The 19899-nt window shown below is 43.8% G+C and overlaps 1 protein-coding gene across 11 annotated transcripts in view; it reads left to right on the top strand.

Annotated features, from left to right (window-relative positions):
• Positions 1–5467: 5467 nt before the first annotated feature.
• LOC111252394 (metabotropic glutamate receptor 2-like) overlaps positions 5468–19899 on the top strand; it is a 185847-nt gene continuing 171415 nt past the window's right edge. For 2 of the 11 annotated variants that reach the window (XM_086991924.1, XM_022810205.2), the window contains exon 1: positions 5473–8751. In XM_086991924.1, the coding sequence (XP_086848050.1) occupies positions 7515–8751 (1237 nt within the window). In that variant the 5' untranslated portion in view covers positions 5473–7514. Of the gene's footprint in view, positions 8752–19899 lie in introns of all 11 variants that reach the window. The other 9 variants (XM_086991922.1, XM_022810201.2, XM_022810202.2 and 6 more) reach the window with 9 other exon arrangements.

Genomic DNA, 19899 nt, shown 5'->3' with positions numbered 1-19899 from the left:
GTTATGGCATATCGGCGAAATATGCGTCCTGCAAAATAGTAAGCCGCTTTATCTGTCTCAGAACTGCTGTGAGGATCAGCTAGTTAACGGCTAAGTTGCCGCTGGAGGAGATTCTCAAAGGGCTGTAAGGTATATCGAGAAAATTAATTTCTCGTTTGAGTAAATATGGCAGTATATGTGATAAAGCGATAGTTATTTGAGTATGATTCCTAGACAATGTAAGAATACTAACAAGGTCAATCGTACATACACACGGCTAGTATACTGTTTGTTCTTCATTAATAAAAACAAAGTACATTGTATACAAGCAACGTTGTGTTTTCGTTAGATAGCAGCAAAGATGACAGATTTTTCGAGTGTACACTACATTTATCGTCAGCTTTTCCTATTTATATATACACACGTCATATTCCAGCGCGTCTGTGCTTAAAAGTTTCCTTACCGTAACGGGTAGCAGACATCGTAACGGTCCCTTTGTTTGCTATTAAGTTTCTCTTGTAGTGTGCAGTAATTGTTCAAAGCGTGTTAAATACGAAAAAAAATGTAAATGGAGGAAACTTGTCCTTGGAGTTTTAATTGTTAAAACAAAAGTTCGTAGTCCTATGATCTGTGCTAATCTAATCTTACTTTTTTTTATAGCTTTTACCTCACGTTATACCAAACCTCATAACAACCATCTGACGACTCCATTTTCTGTGTTGTTCATTCAGTACATATATAGTAGAAAGCTCCTGTCCGTGTAAGCACACGTTGTCACCCGGTTGTCCATCGATTCCCTGTCTGTCTATCGGACTTGCACGACGCCATTCCAGCATTTGTGCAACTGAATGTGCGAAAGAGGTAACGGCAGAAAGGTAGAGAACCCAGCTGAGAAACGCCAAAAGTTAGCTAACGTCCTCGAGTTCTATAAATTGCGGCGCCTCGTAGCTGAGGGCGATCGTTAGCCCTTATCTCTTTCCCTTCTTGCATCATAGTTGCGCTGGACGCACAAGTTGTCTTTGCCCTGCATGCTCCTCACTGCATTTCGCTGGCCAGTCAGTCAGCTGGCAAACAAACGAGCAAACATCACCCATCTGAGCCAGCAATGTGTTCTTAGCATAAATACAAGACTGTCCTTCCCTAGCCCCCACATTAACTGGCTAGCTGACGCTGTCTATCAGGAACGTCTAGCAGGGGCAAACGGAAGAAGACTAGGGTAAAAAGGGGAGGGGGAGAAAAAAAAAAAAAAAAAAAAAAAAAAAGAGAGAGAGAGAGAGAGAGAGAGAGAAAGTAAGCCTGGCCGAAAAGATCGACAGTCGTCGGTAACGATGGCGGCGGCGGCATCGAGCGGCGAAGTCACTCCCTGCGGCAGACAACGGTGAGCTGATTAGATTTCGAGCCACTGAGCATAACTGAATAGCGAAGAGATCATTTGATGGCCGAAGCATCGTGCGCTGTGTCCGCCGTGGACGTTGCAGCTACTTCTGCTTTCTGTCGACGCACTGCCAAGCACTTCTAGTACTATGGAATAGCAGAGCACCAGGCAGACATCAAAGCGGCTCTGTAGTATGTACTACGCTTCCAGCAGCAGAACAACCAGTAGTTGTACAATGTAGTTCCCTAACGTTCCGAATGAACGACCAGGCGCTGTTATTGACGATACGTAGCGGCTGTAAAGTAGGCCATCTCCGGCGGCTTTCCTCCGTAGTCTGCTGGACTACAAGCGCTTTGCCTTCGATCGCTGATCGACCGGCTCCGATCAGGCTCATCGAGTGGTCTGGACAAATGGCTGAAAGCGGGTCTTCCGCAATGTCTATTTTTCCCAAGACGCTCCAAATTAAGTCCCGCCCATCTCCTCTACCACCAATACAACAACTACGATTTCCAGGTCTTTTTGATCCCTTTGCAGCCCTGTCAGCTCCCGTTGCGTTGGCCACTTTCTTATATTTGAAGAAGAGCCGGAGAGATGTCATCCTGCAGCCAGATGTCAGTTTTTTGCCTGTTTCTTCGCCAGCCGAAACCGTAGTCCTTTCATGTAAGCGGCGCTTACCCTTGCTTCAGGGACGAGCGCCTGTTAGACCTTCAGGCCTTGACTACTGGCTACGTCGGGCAAATCATGCAGCAGAACCCTAATTCACTCGTGGTCCTGGCTGTGTGCAGTAGGAAAAAGTCCACTGTTTGTTCGTTTGGTACGATGCCGTCACTGTCTCACTAAAGCATATAATATCATAAAACTACCTAATAAAGAAGTACGGGCAAAAAGAATTTCAGACTGACCTTAATGGTCCATTAGCATAGAAGATTATTAGGTCCTTTGTAGGATGAAGGAAGAACGCATAACGTCAGCTATATGGCTGGCGCGGCGGTTAGCTACGAGAAACGAGCGGAGTGGCTGAGGGCGGGACACAAACTTTCATAGAGAAAATGGCTTCAGTATACCGAGTAGACCATAATATTCACTTTATCTTCGTGGCTCAGTGGATAACGTGTTTACCTACTAAAATTAAGGACACGTGGATGATCGGACTTAGCCGTCCGGAGCAATGCCCAACGCTTTGAGCACCAGATGGAAACATTTGTTTGTGTATTCAAATCCACCGACGCAGCTGATTATCAAATGCTCGTACATGAGCCGGTTAAATAAGTGAGCGAATGGCTCACACGTATCGGTTACTGACCATGATGATATTGACGATTTGCTGTATACAGTTAGACAATATCTATTAGTCAACGAAAAATTGGAGATTCTGATCCTGCGCAGCATGCAAGCTTTGAATATACATGGGAAGAGATAATTCAAAATTGAGATTTTTTCTAATTTTAAGAATTATGTAAAAACCGCTGGCTACGCGCTACTTACGGTATGGCTACGGACCTTCTCCTGTACGGTGCTTACTATTACAATGCAACTCTGTGAAAACCTCTCGAAATGTTCACCTTGTCCCCACTTCCTACTACAAAGTTAGACAGAGGGTTGAAACAGATTATAAGTTTAGCTAACTAAACAAGTAAGTTACTTCAAGAGAATATGCATTATTCATATATTAGATATTGCTTAAACTGTATCAACTTTGCCGCTTTTTTCTCACTCGTCGCACACCCATATGTCATTACGCTGCGTTTGTAAAAAAAAAAACCCTTGATCACCAATAAAGTTTACAACGAGTAATGTACTTAGACGATTCAGATAGAATTAAGAAGGGTTCGGATCTGCTTTTGTGGCTTTCCGTCTTATGCAGCTCTTTCAGGGCACGGATGATTATTTTTTGCAAAATCGGATACAAGTGCAGGAAAAGCACGAACGTGTTCTGGTACGATCTGAAAGTATCATTCTATCGCCTAACTAAGTTATACCTCTACTGAGCATAAAGGTAGTTAGAAATGGCGCAAGTTAAAATCCTACAATAAATCGATGTTCGAGCATATACTCTGTCTATTTGTCCCTATTCTTGTAAATTTTCTTTTCTTCATATAAAAGTAGAAAGGATCGCTGTAAAAGTTAGGCTGAAACGCAACCTTCAAACCGAACCTTATGCGCTATCAACAGTTTCCGATAAGGTACCTTTAGTACGATCATTCACACACATAGATTGTATACAAAGAAGACGCGATGTCCGGAACCTATAACTCCTTATTCGTAACGAAATATAAATTCTACAAGAAAAAGTTTTTCACCCCTATACTGGAATATTCTATTTCGTTCGTTCTTGCATCTTTTTAACAGCGGACTTTCCCTAGTAACTGCTCTTGTCCCAAACACTTTCCTCAGCCGTCGTTCAGACTCTACCTTTATGTGCGCCGTCACTTCACCTGGCGTCATCTGTCTCATACTGCACTACTTGAATAGCATAATGTCTCGCAGTAGCTAAATTTTATAGTAGTTTCGCAGCTATTACCTAGCATCATCTTCAGCATAGTTTCGTGACTTTCGAAAAACTATGGAGCTGCCGAAAGCAGGCACAATATCTCACTTGTTTTTGGCAGGTCGAAAAAAAAAACCAGAGTATTAAAAATGTCTTTCACCTGTTCAATAGTATAATGTCTGTGCCTTTCTAGGGTGTGAGCACATTTTAGGAATTGTTGAATGAGACAAACATGTCGAGAGGTACGCACTCCTTTCTTTTTCGTTTAATGATGCGTTACTCCCATTGGTCGATATATAACATTCGCCCGTTTATCGCAGTCTACCAGCTGCCAGTCATCTGCCAATGATTATTGATTGTCATTCGTATAGTTCGAACGTTCGAAGAAAGCCACTAAAGGTCCTTCTCACAGAATAAAGAATGGCTCAAAGAACAAGTCGCCATTCTCTCCAGCGTTCTTGAGCAAGGGCTTCTATGGCGGCCAGGATAAGGTTCGCGACAGAGGTTGTCAACTATGACACCTGGCGCTGCTGACGATTGCTGCCCGTAGTCGGCGAGCCCCGTGGCTAGCAGCATTGGTAGAGACGCTATCAAAAGGGCTATCACGCTGTATTAAGGTGCTTGTTTTATCCATGCTCCGCCAGGGGTCGTCGGCGTGCTTCTGCGACGGACCCCTTCTGCCCCCCCCCACCCCCCCCCGTTTACGTGGCCCTCTTCCTCGTCTTAGAGGGTCTTGCTAGCAAGTATACAGCCTGCTGTTCTCGAGGTCACCACGACTGCCGCTGACGCTACCACCCCGTTCTCTATTATGGCAGGGGGTAATAGTGGACATACAACGAAGGAGTGCTTTCGCTGAAGGAAGGAACGAGCGCAAGATAAGATAGAGAGAAGGAAAATTCGATGGGGAGGGAAGAGAAATAGAGGCCAAAGCAGAAAGGGAGTAACGGGAAAGAGCTTATGTATGTGTATACGATCGCCCCTAGTGGATCTGGCACCTGCCTGCTAGCTGCGACAGTCGTCTTCAGTTTCTTTGCCGGTGGCTGGGGCGGTGTTGGCGATATAGCTGCTGCTAGAGCAGCGGCGTGTGGACGAGCAGGCGGCGGATCGCGCCAGCACGTTCGAATGCTGCGGCTCTCTTCAGCTTTATAACTGCCTGCCTGCCTGCTTCTTGTGTTGGCTCCTGAGGAGCGGAGTGAGTGTACGCCCTTCTTGCTCGGCATACTTCATTCAGAGAGGAGAGCAAAGCCGAGAGAGAAGGAAAGAGAGTGCAAGGGAAGAGAAACCCTGGGGCAGCATACTCTCAGGCGGGGGTAAGGGCAGGGTCGTCCGAATGGTTAGGCCTCTAGCTTAGGAGCTGCTGGCTTCGCTATGAGCGATGGGGGGAAGGGATTTCTGGTGGAAGAAGCGAAAAGCATTGGGACAGTTCAGTGGACGGCTTTGGGCAAGAGTGCTGCGACTTTTCGGCTTCAGCTCTCAGGGTGAGCGTCCACTGATGGTTAGCGCCATAGCAGCAGCTGAAGGGAATTCTCTACAACCCTTTCGATCGATGACACAAAAAGCAAGGGACGAAACGAGACTCTCACCCGCCGGTTTCATCGTGCGCGAGCTCTGTCCGTTGTGTTGGATATGTCGGTGTGCGGTCTGTGAGGGAAGTGTCCTTTCCGATCCTTCTCTTTCCCTCTACTGGCGGCTGATCGTACAGATGAACAGAGCATACCGCTGGTGCGCCGGTTTCTGTGGTGATTTAGTTAAGTCATGCGGGCGTTTGTCCATGTTGAGGAGGAAAGCCAGGAGCACGAAACACGAGCAACGATGGATAAGAATCGGCCGGCGACTTGTTGTTGTCCTCGCTGTTAGTAACCTGGCGTTTCGTCATTGTAATGCTGTGTGATTGCCTTTATGCCGGTAATATAGTGGAAAAGCTGACTGTTAAGTACCAACTAGTTTCGTAGCTGGAGAAGTTCGATAGCGAACAAACGCTATCTCGTAAACGAGTATCTTGAAAAGTTTTCGTATTTCCAGAGTTTTGGCACGAGCCGATTACAGTGGTGTTAAACGAAGATGGGCTGCGTTTGTAGAAATAGAAATAAATCAATAGCAACAAAGCTGTTGTGCTTTTAATGGACAATACACTTTTTACATGCGTTTACGGACAGTGGTGTTAATAATAGTGGTTACTGATTGAAAAAAAAGGATTGATTCGTTCAAATAGTGAGGTGTATTCTATCGTATAGTGACACTGCGACATATTCACCGTGATACGAATGTAGCAAAAGAATTGTGTGCAGTATTACTTCATTCTACTAGCGATGACGGCTAACTAGCGCCCCTGCGGATACACCAAACAAGCGGTTGTCAACATTTATTTATTATTGTGGATTAAAGTTTTCAATTATTACTGTAACGTCAGTGATTTTGACGTCGCGTCGAATTGTTATCGGCCATTTATTTACGTCTGTGTTACATGGTGTGTTCTAGTCTACAGACAGTGCCAAATCGCCTGCAGACACCCAAGCTATAGCTGCCGTTGACACTGCTGTACCATATCAATGCCACGTAGTCCCTTTCTTCAATACTTGTAAATAAAACAAACGTTAGCATATGGGTACATCCTAACGTTACAGCTATCTTCTCCTATAGCAGCTTATGGACAAGGCGTCATATGGTCCAGTAACACCCGAGAAGTCGCACACGTGAGTTGCTGATAGGGAGCAGACAAATGAAGGTCCGGAAAAATCGCGCAGTACTATTTGCGAGTCTATTCATTAGCAACGTTTGTCAAATTCTAGCTAGTAAAAATAAGCGACTTATGTGAATGCGGTCGCGCACTTTCTCATTTCTCCTTTATCTTTTACCACTACTGACATAGCGTAGTATCTGGGCTTGCGCCAATGCTGTTCTGCTAGTTTTTTAGTGCCACCGTAAAAGGCCCCTCCCCACGTTCAGATAAATAGTATTGGTTGACATACCGGGCAATTCTAAAGATAGCTTCCATGTGTAGACGTGTGTTATGGCAATTGTCTTTTCGCATCGAATTTTTTTTTGCCCTATAGTGTGTCGTTGTCGGCGCATACGTCCATTTTCCTCTTGCAGTTGACCTTAGCACAACGAATACTGCCTGTTACCGTATAGAGTTTCCAGTGCGTGGGATGCGCGCTCGGAGGTGTGCCTTAGCGCCGTGTGCTTCCGAGCCTGGACTGTCCGGCCGGTCGGTTTCCAAGTGGATGCAGTGTTGGTACTCAATGTCGCTTAGCAAGCCTTGACCACATGGCGCAAGTGACGAGTGTGCTTAGAACAGTAGCAGCAGTAACAGCGTCAGCAGCAATGTTTGACATTGACCAGGGTACCAGTTACGCGCCGTCGCCCATGCGCTACAATCATCGTCGTAACTTTTCCACGCCTCTGGCCCACGATTATAACACGATTATAGCCATCGCCACAGGTACGAGCAGCGCAATTTCGAATCGATTCGTTAACCTCATAATGATGATGGTGACGGGGTCCACAACAACAACGAAGGGGAACAAGCGGGTTACGATCAGCACTAACGGCACCACAAACACGAGCCGACACCATGGAGCCCGAAGCAGCAGCGGCAGTAGCAGTGGTGGCGGAGCTTGGACCCGTCCGCTGCTATGGCCGTAAGCGCCTCGTCACCGCGTGAGCGGGTCGATGGCGTCAACGGCACTTGCGTATACACGGCGCTCGAGGCCCGTTCTGCCCAAAATTCCCAATTACAACAACAGCGATGACAACAAGGGGCAAAGGCAGCGATCCCATCATCAAAAATTGCGACGAAACGAACCAAAGCAAACACAGCAGTTGGAACAACGGCGCAAGGTGCCAGATCCGACTCGGTCGTTTCCTCGGTCGACCGCAGCTCATTGCCAAGAACCGTTATTAGCAAAGCCTCCGCTACCAAGCATTGGTTTTGCGTTAAAGAGTCGTGTTTGTCACTTCTCGGCTGGTGGCAGCAGTCTCAAAGGCAGCATCGACGGACGCTTCGGTACAGCCCGTTCCCAATGTCACGCGCGATCACCGAACCGATCATGGCTGCGGCCAGCCTTGTTAACAACCGTTGCTTTCCGAGGCTATCATCGATTGATTGTCGTTCATGCATTTGTCGTTGCTGTTGTGGCGCTGGCATCAGCGGTAGGGTCCGTAGCCGGCAGCCATCTAACGGGTGGAGGTTCGGGTGCTGGCGGGGGCGCCGGTATGAATCACCATCACCACAGGCGCTTCGACGATACAGTGCAGGGTTTGAACATTCTCAATCACCAGCTGAACCATCCGTCGTTCAGCGGAGGCAATTGTGGAACTGCTGCAGTTCACATGGCATCGCCAGGTGGCGTAGGCAGCGTAGTGACAATGGCCGGAAGCATCAGCTCGTCCGGGTCGTTGTCCATCGGAAAAAGCCCGCTCAACGCCAAAAGCCCGGCTGGAGGTCGCACCGCGCGTTTTGCTCAGTCGCTACCAACCGGCGGACTTGTGAGCAGAGCCAGCAGTGGCGCAAATGGTGTCGGAAGCGGGGGTCGGACGGCGTTCAAACGTAAGAAAAATAGCACAAGCGTAAATCGGGCAGGAGATGGAACGGACTCAAACTCGTTCAGTGGGGGTGCCAGCAGCAGCGGACTCGGTAATCTTACCTGGCCCCTCAAGCGGGTCGCTCATCGAAAAGGCGAAGTAATGTTAGGCGCTCTAATGATGGTGCATGAAAGGCATGCAAACTGGACGTGCGGGCCAATTATGCCACAAGGTGGTATTCAAGCGCTCGAGTGTATGCTATTCACTATTGACTACGTGAACCGTCAGGAATGGATGCCATCGAACGTGTCTTTTGGCTACTACATACTCGACGATTGTGACTCGGACACTTATGGTCTGGAGCAGGCCGTCGATTTCATCAAAGGTGAGAATACAGGAACGGTTATAGAAAGTAAAATAAGCCCCGATAATTGTAAAAATTGTTGAAAAAAATAATCTCACGTTGCTGAGGGCGTCGTTATATATCTCTGGTCAATAGCAGGGTAAATTACACCAATACTGACGTTCGACGCTTCATTTCGATAGCTCGAGAATTTTTTTATGTCGAAAGGAAGTGTCTTTGCCTTTGTCACAGAGCACGAATACGTTTAAGTTAATTTGGCGTAAAGCTTTGCTACATTTTCAGGCGATACGCTGTCGTGCAGCGCTCGGGTCAACATTCTGCTTAGGTACATACGATCATCGATTCAATAGCTCCTTCTGTCCACATTTGGTCTAACAAGTAGGACTCATACAGCGTGCACCAGGTCGAACATGGGATGAACACAACGCAAAGAGATAGATCGTGAGGCCAATTCCTCTGCGATCAGAGAAATCGGTGAACAAGGAACTTGAATAATGACATATGTGCGTTTATTGTCAACATCCGGCCATCGTACTGATAGCGATCAATTTGTATGTTGACATTTTATAAAGGCGATACTTAGCTGATACGAACTTGTTATGGCTTAAATTTCTATTTGCGCGTTACGCTGGCTTTGTTAGCGGAAGCTGGCTTCATTTTTTTTTTTGTCCTATTGTGACTATTTTCCTATCGCGCCTATCTTCGCAGTTCACTATAGGGTATTTAATATCGTACCGTACATATTAAGCTATTGTAATTTACATGTAAGGAGTCAAAGCAGTACTTGTGGGGTCAATACAAATCTTTGACCACATCGATATCTGCGGTAGTTGCTCTTATGATTAGTATCTTGGACTGATCGATTAAATGATCTCCATTGTTCCGTTGAGGGGTAGCTCCTGTATAAAGGAACGGTCAAATGAGGTTGCTATGACAGTTATTGCAACAAGTTGTATTGTTCTTGACGCCTGATCTACTTCTATTTTCTAGCCGCCATTGATAACCATCAAACAAGCCCAGCGTTACAGTTTAAATTATAATCCAACGTCTTAGCTAGTTTTAATATAGATCAATAAAAGAAACTAGCATCATCTGTCCACTCTGTTGCCCACGACATAGCTATTTCTGCCCAGAACGAAAACGTTTAATCGTATACATTGCTCATCAGGGTTTGGTTTGCAGCGCGGATATTTAAATGGAAGGTACGACATGTATGTGTGCGTACGATACAAAAGTAACGATCTCGCCATATCGATCGTGTTTATTATTAGTTCGTCTTAATGCGAAACAGTGTTAGCCTTTAACTTGCCCACCAAATTCGACTAATCTTCAAAGAAGAACTTTAGCGATGTTCGTAGGGTTCATTATTATTTACGTTATTATGCGTTACAAGATTCGATACCCGGCTTAGTTAATGGCTCCCTTAATCTAGTATAGTTGCGCCGTGCTATCTTCAGCATGGACTGAGACGCTTTAGACGAAAATTCTACGATGCTCGAGTAATGATCTCAATTTTCAAAAACACGTATCTCTGATAGGCATATACGGTTGGGCATAACAACTCAATGCACTCACAGTAGGACACGATTAATTATACTACTAAAATCTAGGAAGAATGTAATTAGGAAACAAGCTGTTTATCCTGGCCATTCAGATGGGTAATGATGACTTGAATGTGCATTTTATATGACGTGGATCATTGTTAATAAATTATATTTATATAATAAAAAAATGAAGGAGCAAATGCACTGGATAGATGAGCTGAAACTACAATTAAGTAATTTTGAAGGTGTTACCGAGTTTCACCTATCTCTAACTGTATACGTTGAGATACTCAACGATTTCGGTGGCCAGCAGGAGTAGATTTCAGCTTTTTGCAGACTATGTAAAGAACAACATTGCTTTATAAGGCAACAAATCATTAAATAAATCAATTGCCCAGCTAATTTAATAAAAAGAAAACTTCCGCCTTTAGCGAACCGAAATTATCCGAATTTCTACTGAAAACCTCGTAATTTCTAGCTGGCGCAGAGCGGACCTTTCCAAGGTTAACAGGCTTCGACGATCCTCCAGACTCTATGCTGCCTTACCCCCTTCTCCATGAGTGGCCCCGTTCGAACAACCTAAGCATTCATTTTAATCGATCGATAGTTATTCTTGAGATTGAAGGCACGAAACTGCAGTTATCATATAAGTAACTGCGTTTTAGTGCTTATTACCTAATTTTAAGGTTGTCATATAAATAGAAAGTCAAATTAACTACAATTGCCGAACTTAGTGACGACGACACTTCTCAATAGGACTAAAATGTCCTTTTTCGCCACTGAACCTATATCACTATCGATCAATTTGACCATTTGAGAGTGTTTTTTTTTTTATAAATTCAGCCGTTATTATATCGCTATCGCATGGTTGTGGGAAATGATAAACTTTTGTTTTCTTAAACCTTAAGTATTGTTACGTTCGGTATAAATAGAATCGCCATTTAAATAGAATACACTAGAACAGAAGTAACAACAGAAGTAAACTAATTAATATTATTTTATTAATTAGTTTTACTAATTAATATTAATTAAGTTAATTTAAGTAAAGTTTATAGTAACACAAGAAGGAAAGGTGTGCTTCAAAACAATTGGACCAGTACATAATGGCATCTTTATTACCTCGAATCACTTTTTTCTCTTCGTCTACTAGGTGACATTAGTAGATATTTTGACACGCTATTGCACGAAGTATGTGTAATGCACGTTCTTAATGTGTTTCATTGCCTCTAACTCTATTCTAATCTCTACCTAGTTTCTCCACGGAATACAGTGTACCAGTCAGCGACTCATCAATCTTCCTCGTGAAATAGCGCTTGTCCACCCTGTTAGAGGCAATTACGAGAAGACATGCTAACGCCAACTAATCTTTATAACGGAACCTGTTTTTACAGCCAGCCCTATGTCCGTGTTGGCCGCACGGGCTAGATTCTTGCCGGTAGTGCCGAATACGGCACAACTGTGTGTATTGAGTTTCATGCCGCTAGGTGTTCCGGTGTTGTTCTCGTGCATTCGAAATTGTCCCGTCGGTCACTACGCGCCAATTTTCATCGTTTGTTTTCATTGATTTTCTATTGTTTTTTCTGCTGGCCCGTGCTCTCTCGCAGTTTCCTCCTCTTCGTCCCTGTTCTATCTGATCGCGAGGTTGAGAAACGAACGTTCTTCACATGGCGAATTTTTCGATGCGTGCAATGACCTTTACTTTCTGCTTTGGCATCTGCCGTTCCTGTCGACTGGTCGTCTGTCGTTCTTGTTCATGCCTAGTCATGACATCATAGAAACCCAAGCAAACGAAGGAAAAAAGGCCTGAAACAAATATGATAGGATACTAGCGTTCTGCGTAGCGGCAGCATCTACTCCTTTTGGTAGTTATTTTTTCTGTGGCGGCTGGCAGTGGTTGACAGTGATCTGCTGGCCATTCTGAAGGTTTAATAGATAAGCTGGCATCGTCTCCTAAGTAGAACAGAGAGGGAAAATTACATGCAGTTATGCGGGTGAGGCTGCCTCCTTTGTCGTGCGGTCTTCCGATTTCGACAACATTTACCTCAGGTTTCGTCCAAGAAATTGGTTTAGCTCGGTTGCATAGATGGCCTATGGCGCCGTAGTTCCGTCAAAGGAATGCCGATTCCCAACACAAGTCCCTTCTGCCTACCCTGATATAGCACCGCGTGTAGTCGTCGGGTCGAATGTATCCTGTACGTTGCAATTTTAGCGTGCATCCGGGCTGGCTGGAAAAAAAGAACTGCCCTGGCAATGATGACTATATGCTGATGATATTTTTCTTGATGTCCTTGACACCAGTCGATATTGCACTGGCTTTTGCAATGCGACGATGAATATGCAATGAGTCCAAGGACCGTAGCGAATGTTAGGTTCGATAGATTGACTCCTTTCGAGAGACTGTAACCAGCCGTCAAAGACAACCTCATAAGAACTACCACTGGATTGGATGGGTAGATTCTCTCGCTAATCAAAACAACGATCTGTCGATATTGCTCTGAATAGTTCATAATATAGCTACAACAAAGCAGTTGTGTTTGGTAGGGTAACTTATATTAACGCTTCTAGCGTGCCATAGCAATAGAATTATGCCATAGCAGTAGAGTTAAGCGTTTCCAGCTCTCAAACCTTGGAACAACAAAGTCCTCTACCAGTTTCATCATTTCCAGAAAGTCTAACTTATAGATCAAAGAGGAGATTTTATGGATCTTCTTTCTCAAATTTAGCACTATTGTGCTAGTGTTTTGTCAAAGGCTTTATAGGCTGTTTGTAAGTACGCTGCGTATTGATTGAAGGACTGCGAGAAGGAAGGGCGTTTGATCGAAAATTGTGTACTAGAAGCGGATTTTTTTTAGAAAAAAAAAGGCTCCTACGCTATTTTTAATATTAGACAACATACTGGAATTTAATGTACAGAGCAATTAAGCAACGTTTTAGAATTAGAATTCAATGGTGAACTATAGAACGTGGAACGAGATTTCTAAAATCGCACCCCTCGGAGGTAGTGGCCAAGTTGACGAGTTTCCCCAAAGCGGCTGGCCTATTATACACTCCTGAAAGAAATCAAGGTCATCTTACATTATCCATCTTGTTTCTAAGTGTCCTTCCTGTTCCTGCCGTGTTGACAAAACTTCGGAATCGTCTTCTTGGTATAGTATCGAGGACCTGTCTTCACTAGAAGGCCTAGTTGGGGTCGATTTTCCTGGGCTAAATATGAGGTTTTCTCAAGAGACCTACGAGAAAGCACTGTAACTATATGCTACGCAACTGTTTGCTAATGCGAAAATTAAAGCAGTGTGAGAAGATAATCGAATGGCTTTGAATCTAGCAGTAAAAAGGGCATCAGACCATTTCGGCCTTGAAAAAAGCCAACCATGGATCTACGCTGCAGTAAAGATCTTTGGGATCTGTTGATCGAATACATGAAACCCGACATGGCAACCACTGTTGTTTTTTCTTGCTCCAAACATTTGATGTGGAACACACGTGTTTGACATGGGAAGATTCTAGCTGTTGATTCTTCGTCCAGACGTGATTGCGACACGACGTATACCCATTTATAATACTTACTGTGTCTAACCGTTAAGATCAGGCGGTAAATAATGGCACTCAGCGAGTACTAACTGTTTTGGTTTATGTCAATCATTCACTGAATTGGTTATATTTTAAGCGTGCAACATATATTGCGTAGAGCTAAAATAAACAGCAAACACAAGACCAGCCATGGCGCTGTTAATATTTATGGCTAACGTTCTAATCAATCTTACCGTCTCTGAGCTTAATCTTTATCTATGCAGTCCCCACAGCCCAGATTATCGTCAGCTTACTTATCCAAATATAATAATATATTTTAAAACAGATTTTCTGATAGAGCTGTTCTTTAAATTACCGACAATATGAATAACGTCAGCAGAGTAGCAAAGTCTTCCGTTATAAATATATATTAATGCTAGAAAAGTATTAAGCAAAAATGTCAGTGCTCACGATGTGGCTATTATCTTGTAGAAAATACATTTCGATCTCGAAAGTTGGAACGGTTGTTGTCATATAGGATGAAAGCCATAACACTGTATAATGTACAATCGTACGAAGCTTGAGCACGCAAGAGGTCGTACGTACAGATATCATGCAAAAGTACGTGATTATCTTCAGCCTAACCTAAGTTCGATGAGGCGAGTGAAACGAATATTGATTTACATTATGTAATATATGATTAGGAATATTGTTTCTGCATTCGTCGCTAACGTGTAGTAACGCTTCAATTTTTTATCGAGTCCTCCAGTGTGTTAACACATTTCGCTATATAATTGCCGTGTCTGTGCATTGCTTCATAGAAACGCTTTGCTTAGAAGAATATCACTCAGACGTTAGTTATTTTGAGATTTATCCAGTACTCTGAAGCGACAGTATATATTTATATAAACTTACTCTTATAACATGTAAACCTTCTCCGATCATATGGAATATGTGTCACAGATGTCACCAATACGTTAAAAAAGCGGAACAATATTAAACGTAAACATTTTTGTACAGATGGGCAATTGTTGATAGAGCCAGACCGCGGTTATCCTGCTGGTTCTAGGTTTGTTATGCTTTTAACGAAATGCAATTTTCGCAGTCAACGGTCATCACTAATCGTAAATCATAGTAATCTTGTTAGATAAAAGGTGTTTTATATTTGCAATACATGAAAGGAGGTTCCCTCATATCTTCTAGGATGAACCCGCACGTAACCCTGTCTATATGGGTATATTCCCGCGTTGCCTGCTGGGCATCGATGTACGTCGTTCGAGAATAATTCACCTAAAAAAGTATTCACACTGTAGGGCCTTCTCACGTTGATGGTAGTAGAAGTCAAGCTGGACGACTTAGTTCATTCGCTAGTCTTCTTCACAAAGGAAACAGCGAAACGAAACAGAGGGGCAAAAAGAGGATGGGATCGGAAAAAGTAGACTAATGCTGGCGGCGACTGCAGCGCCAAAACGGTGGCTTCGTTTCTCTTTCACTGTTAAGCAAAGAAGCTCAATATATGCCGCTTGTTGCGCGTGTCCTTCTTTCTACTGCCAGTGCTTCTTCTACTTCTTTATTGTAGAAGGAAACCAGTGCTAGTAGACGCAGGGGCTTAGTATCTTGGTCTTTCAGCGCTCAGCAGGCCTCTTTCTTCAAGGCCTGCTGATCGCGATGTGCGCGGACGGGACGACCGTCATCAGCCTATTTTAGCATGAACCCAGTTAAGGTTGTGCCCCCCCTCCCACAACTACTCTCGCTCCGAGCTAACCGTTATATCATCGTAGTCCGGTGGTAGGAATAGATCTAGCAGACATAATGGTCAGCTTAGCCGGTTCGGCAGCGTTAATAAAGAGCGCTTTCATAAATATACTCGTCAACTGGCCCCCATCTGATAAAAGTAATAATCACCATTTGTTACAATCTTGATCTGATAATATAATTCTATACATTCAACTCATAGCGCCAACTCAATGAGGGTGTACCGCCCAGCTGGCTGGTCGACCGACCGCCTGCAGCTTTATCGCTAAATGCAGCACGCTAACGTAACTAGATGGGGGCAATTTCCAAGTTGACAGCTCGTGTTAGCAACCCCACAAGTTATTAACTAATAAAGGGCTACATATAACAGAGAAACGACCATCTTAGAAGATATTTAGCCAAGGAACTTGTTTACGAGAGCGTTCGTGCAATTATGTCTGCATGGTTTTGTCAGTGGCTGAGCTAGGATAGATAGGGTGAATATAGTTGCCGACAGACAGCATACGTAGCGAAACCCTAAACCGAAGGCAGTAACGAAGAACGACTCTCACTAGAGGCTCAGTGATTAATTCGTTGACATGTCCATTATAATTCAGATGAGGTCTGCGTTTAATCAATCGGGGGAACATCACACTGATGGTGCTGTCAGGTGAGACGGTAATTCTGCGAGGGTTTGCCATGCTACAGTTTGCATCTGAATGGAGACATAAAGACTACATTATCTGAACGAGCGTGTTTTCATTTATATATACCAATCACTTCTTGTTCCCTTACAACTCGTTTACGGAACCTGTTTCCAAACAGAAAAAATAGCACTTTTATGTATCTCAAGCCCGTGAATGTATTTTCCCAATCATCGTACAGGACCAGACCCAACTCCTTTCAGTTAGTATTATGCCTGCTTTTATCGCCATTGTACAATCGCAACATGTCATGCTGCTGCTGGCACATCTTTAGCGTGATTACAATATGAGGCATCATTCTCGGGTCTGACTATCGCGGCCCACCACGACATCTTGGCCGCATTTATTTTCAGTGTACAGACAACTTCAACTACAAAGTTACTACTCTACTTCAACTACTCTAGTTGGTTTTGCCAGTTATCTGCTCATTCGACGGCTTCATCCCTTAGTTCGTTTTTCAGCTTCTATAACAAGCACTGAATGATGATTCGATGAAGGTAGAACGAGTAAGGCAGCTCCTTGGGGGCTTTGTAGAGACTCGATCCCTGCTAGCAATGCCGGAGAGCTGCAAGTCTCTGTGGCCATCGAGAAAAACACCAGTCATATTTGCAACAACATTAATATTCATGATACTTCGGCTTAAGCTTAAAGGCGAGGTACTCGAAAGAACGACCAGAACGGATGCTTTATTGAGATGGGTCGGTTCGACCTGTCAATATACATACCCCATTGCAGACCCTGGCTGCTGAAGCGTCCAGAAACACGAAACGTCGAAAAAGTTCTGGTAATTTCTCATGTTAAGTTGTTGTTGTTGTTTGCTTCGTGAAACATGAAGCAATAGTAGCAGCGTGATAGCTGTGATCTGTTTGTCTGAAACAACTGGTGCAAAAAATTATCTATCGTTTCGTACAAATATCAATTTTTCCTCTTTCTTGGTCCTATTTGGCCTGTTACTTGATACGACAAGCAGCAGCAACCAACCTCAGGAAAGTATGGCAAAAGGTAAGCACGGCGATGTCTGCTTTGTCGTTTACTGAGGGGGAATGCTTATCGTTAACTAGTTGGGGATTGTTGATTGTGCGCTTGTAGATGCCTAATAATTCGCCTTTGTGGGTCAGATGCATGTGGCTAAAACTTAGCTACCTCGCCCAGACAAATCGATGCGTTTACCATCGAGGACTTTTGGCACCTAAAGGCGCTGCTCTGACTTCATTATTTAATGTACACGCTCAAACGGTTTAACCAATAATGAAGGTTATTAATACGTCCATTATATGTAGAAGCACTGCAGCTAAATAAGCGACATAATTTATGATTCTTATTTTCGAATAATACATTTTCGCGGGTTCATTGAAATATTATACAGAGAAGATTGTGCGATATTACAATTCGCGCGTATCAAACGCTAACTAAGTACACGAAAAGAGGTGACCATATCTAGATAGCATAGTTTCCCATCGCGCGCGCTGTATTTGAAAATTGAAAATATGATTACACACTACGATACCTGGGGATATTCCCTTTATCGACGATTGAGTTGCGGACGCTTCTGTGCGCCCCTGCCTCTTGTACCAGAGATTCATTAGACAGCTGCAAGGCGCCCAACTATTCGCAGCCCTCAAACAAACCCAGAAAGGTTCTTGGTCAGAAAAGCTGTACTTTACTCAAAAACTTCGTAAAATTGCCGAGTCAAAAATCTTACAACCTTGGCCATCCTAACCGAACAGTTGATACCTGCCAGAAAATTATCCTGCGAAAATCCGTCTATTGCATTTTAAGCACGACCCTCCAACTAGATTTCAAAGAATCATGCTATAATCTACGTGCGGAATATATTGTTTTTGTCAAACAAATATACAATAAACAAAACTTTAATCTAGCCATGTGGCATCCTTTATCTGTCGTTTTTATATTCACTCAGTTCTCTTTTACTATATGTGTATTTATCTCTGTATTTTTTACATTGTTTTCATTTGCTATGAGTTTTGGTAGTTCGACGGTCACTAGCACAAACTATGTCTGCATGTGTATAACTACTGATAACACCTCACAGTATTCCTTCCAAAGAGACTACCTGCGTGCTATGAGACAATCATTAGAAGAGGCAGACATAAATTCATTTATGTACACATCTGCTCATACAGAGGTTTCTATCTTCGCTCTAGGTTCCCGCATGTGGGAAAGTTGGAAACCCATCGATCGATAAGGCCGTGCCAAACTACCTTTTTCAGTAGATATAATAGCAGCAAGATGGGCAGTTTCTTATTTTCTAGTTAGTTAAATCGCTGAATGCAGAGATTCAACGAGGAGCGGTGTCTAAATGATTTCATATTGTAATCGAACTCGACACACCGACGCAATGCGCGTGTAATAATATAGTAGGTCGAACTCGCGCGGAAGCACAGTGTGTGCTTTTGTTGCTCCATGTTAATGTGTTCGCTCAAGTCAACAGGTAGTCGAGCGGCTACTGCTAAAATTCGTGTGCATATGTGTGTGTGTGTGTGTGAGAGAATGTGCTCTGTCTTAAAAACACTGAATCTTAATACAATAAAACACTAAGCACAACGTAAGTGGTAGCAAAGCAACAGTAGAAGTTACAAGACGAAACGGTCCATCTGAGCCCTGTTCATGTTTGCTGTTCAGTGTAACATAGCTCCGTTCAAAATTACACAGTACACTGTATAGTAAACTGGATGAAAGCAGTTCCTTACTCAAATCGAGGCAAAGAAACTCCTTATACGATACTTTGCGAGATTCGGGCCTTCTCATCAAAACTCTGGCCTGATTCACTTAGGATTTTTCATTGGTGATTGTTCTAGTCGGTAGGATTGCTAAACCGAAAATAGTGAACCAGGGATTATGTAAGTAGTGACGAGACCCTCTTGCAGCCATCTGGAAACAGCCAAATCAGGACTCAAGAAAGTTTGAAGAAGTCCAAGAGAACCGTGGATGCCGCCAGAGGCGAAGTTTAGACTTCTTGGAGAGCTTGTCATTTTTCTCCTGGTAGGTTTAGTGGGATGCTCAGCCTTTTGTTGTGGCTCTTAGACTGTTTCTTTTTTCTTCGCTGTCTCTCTTTGAACGCGTGCAAATAGACGCATGTTGTTTACTCGGCGAGGAATGACAGGTCCTATCTGGAGGAGCACGGCAAACATATTCGCACACAGACTAGGCCAAAGGGAGTGTACGAGCTTACGAGATAACGAACTTACGAAAATGGAGACAGGCAAACGTCACTGGTTAGCGTCGGCAAGCGGAATATATCAAAAGCGCAATTCTCGACAAATGGTAACAATACTGATGACGACGAGGACGGATCTACAAGCCGTTCAAACACAGACGCATATACTTAATCAACCCAGCCACCACTAGCTGACCGTTTTTCTGTCCAAGTGCTTATATGTGTCAGTAGTAGAGACGACCGAGAAGCAAAACACATCAGCCACTCCACTCACTTAGCATCCTATCATCCCTAACATCCGTCGGCACTTGCGTAAGGGATTAGTTAACAAGAGGATGGTAGCAAAAGTGTGCGTCGACCTACATCCATCCGGAAGTCAAGGAAATAAAGGTGGCAAAGTCATAGCATACGCAGTTCAAGTGATTCATGCTTTCTGCTCCTTGTTTGGTTACACATATTGATTCACACAACATACAAATTATATGATACTTGTATATAT

The sequence above is a fragment of the Varroa destructor genome, unplaced genomic scaffold (assembly GCF_002443255.2).
Source record: "Varroa destructor unplaced genomic scaffold, Vdes_3.0 BEIS01000006.1, whole genome shotgun sequence".
In the NCBI taxonomy this organism is placed as follows: domain Eukaryota; kingdom Metazoa; phylum Arthropoda; class Arachnida; order Mesostigmata; family Varroidae; genus Varroa; species Varroa destructor.
The sequence above is the reverse complement of the archived record's forward strand: the minus strand, read 5'-3'. Positions and strand labels throughout refer to the sequence as shown.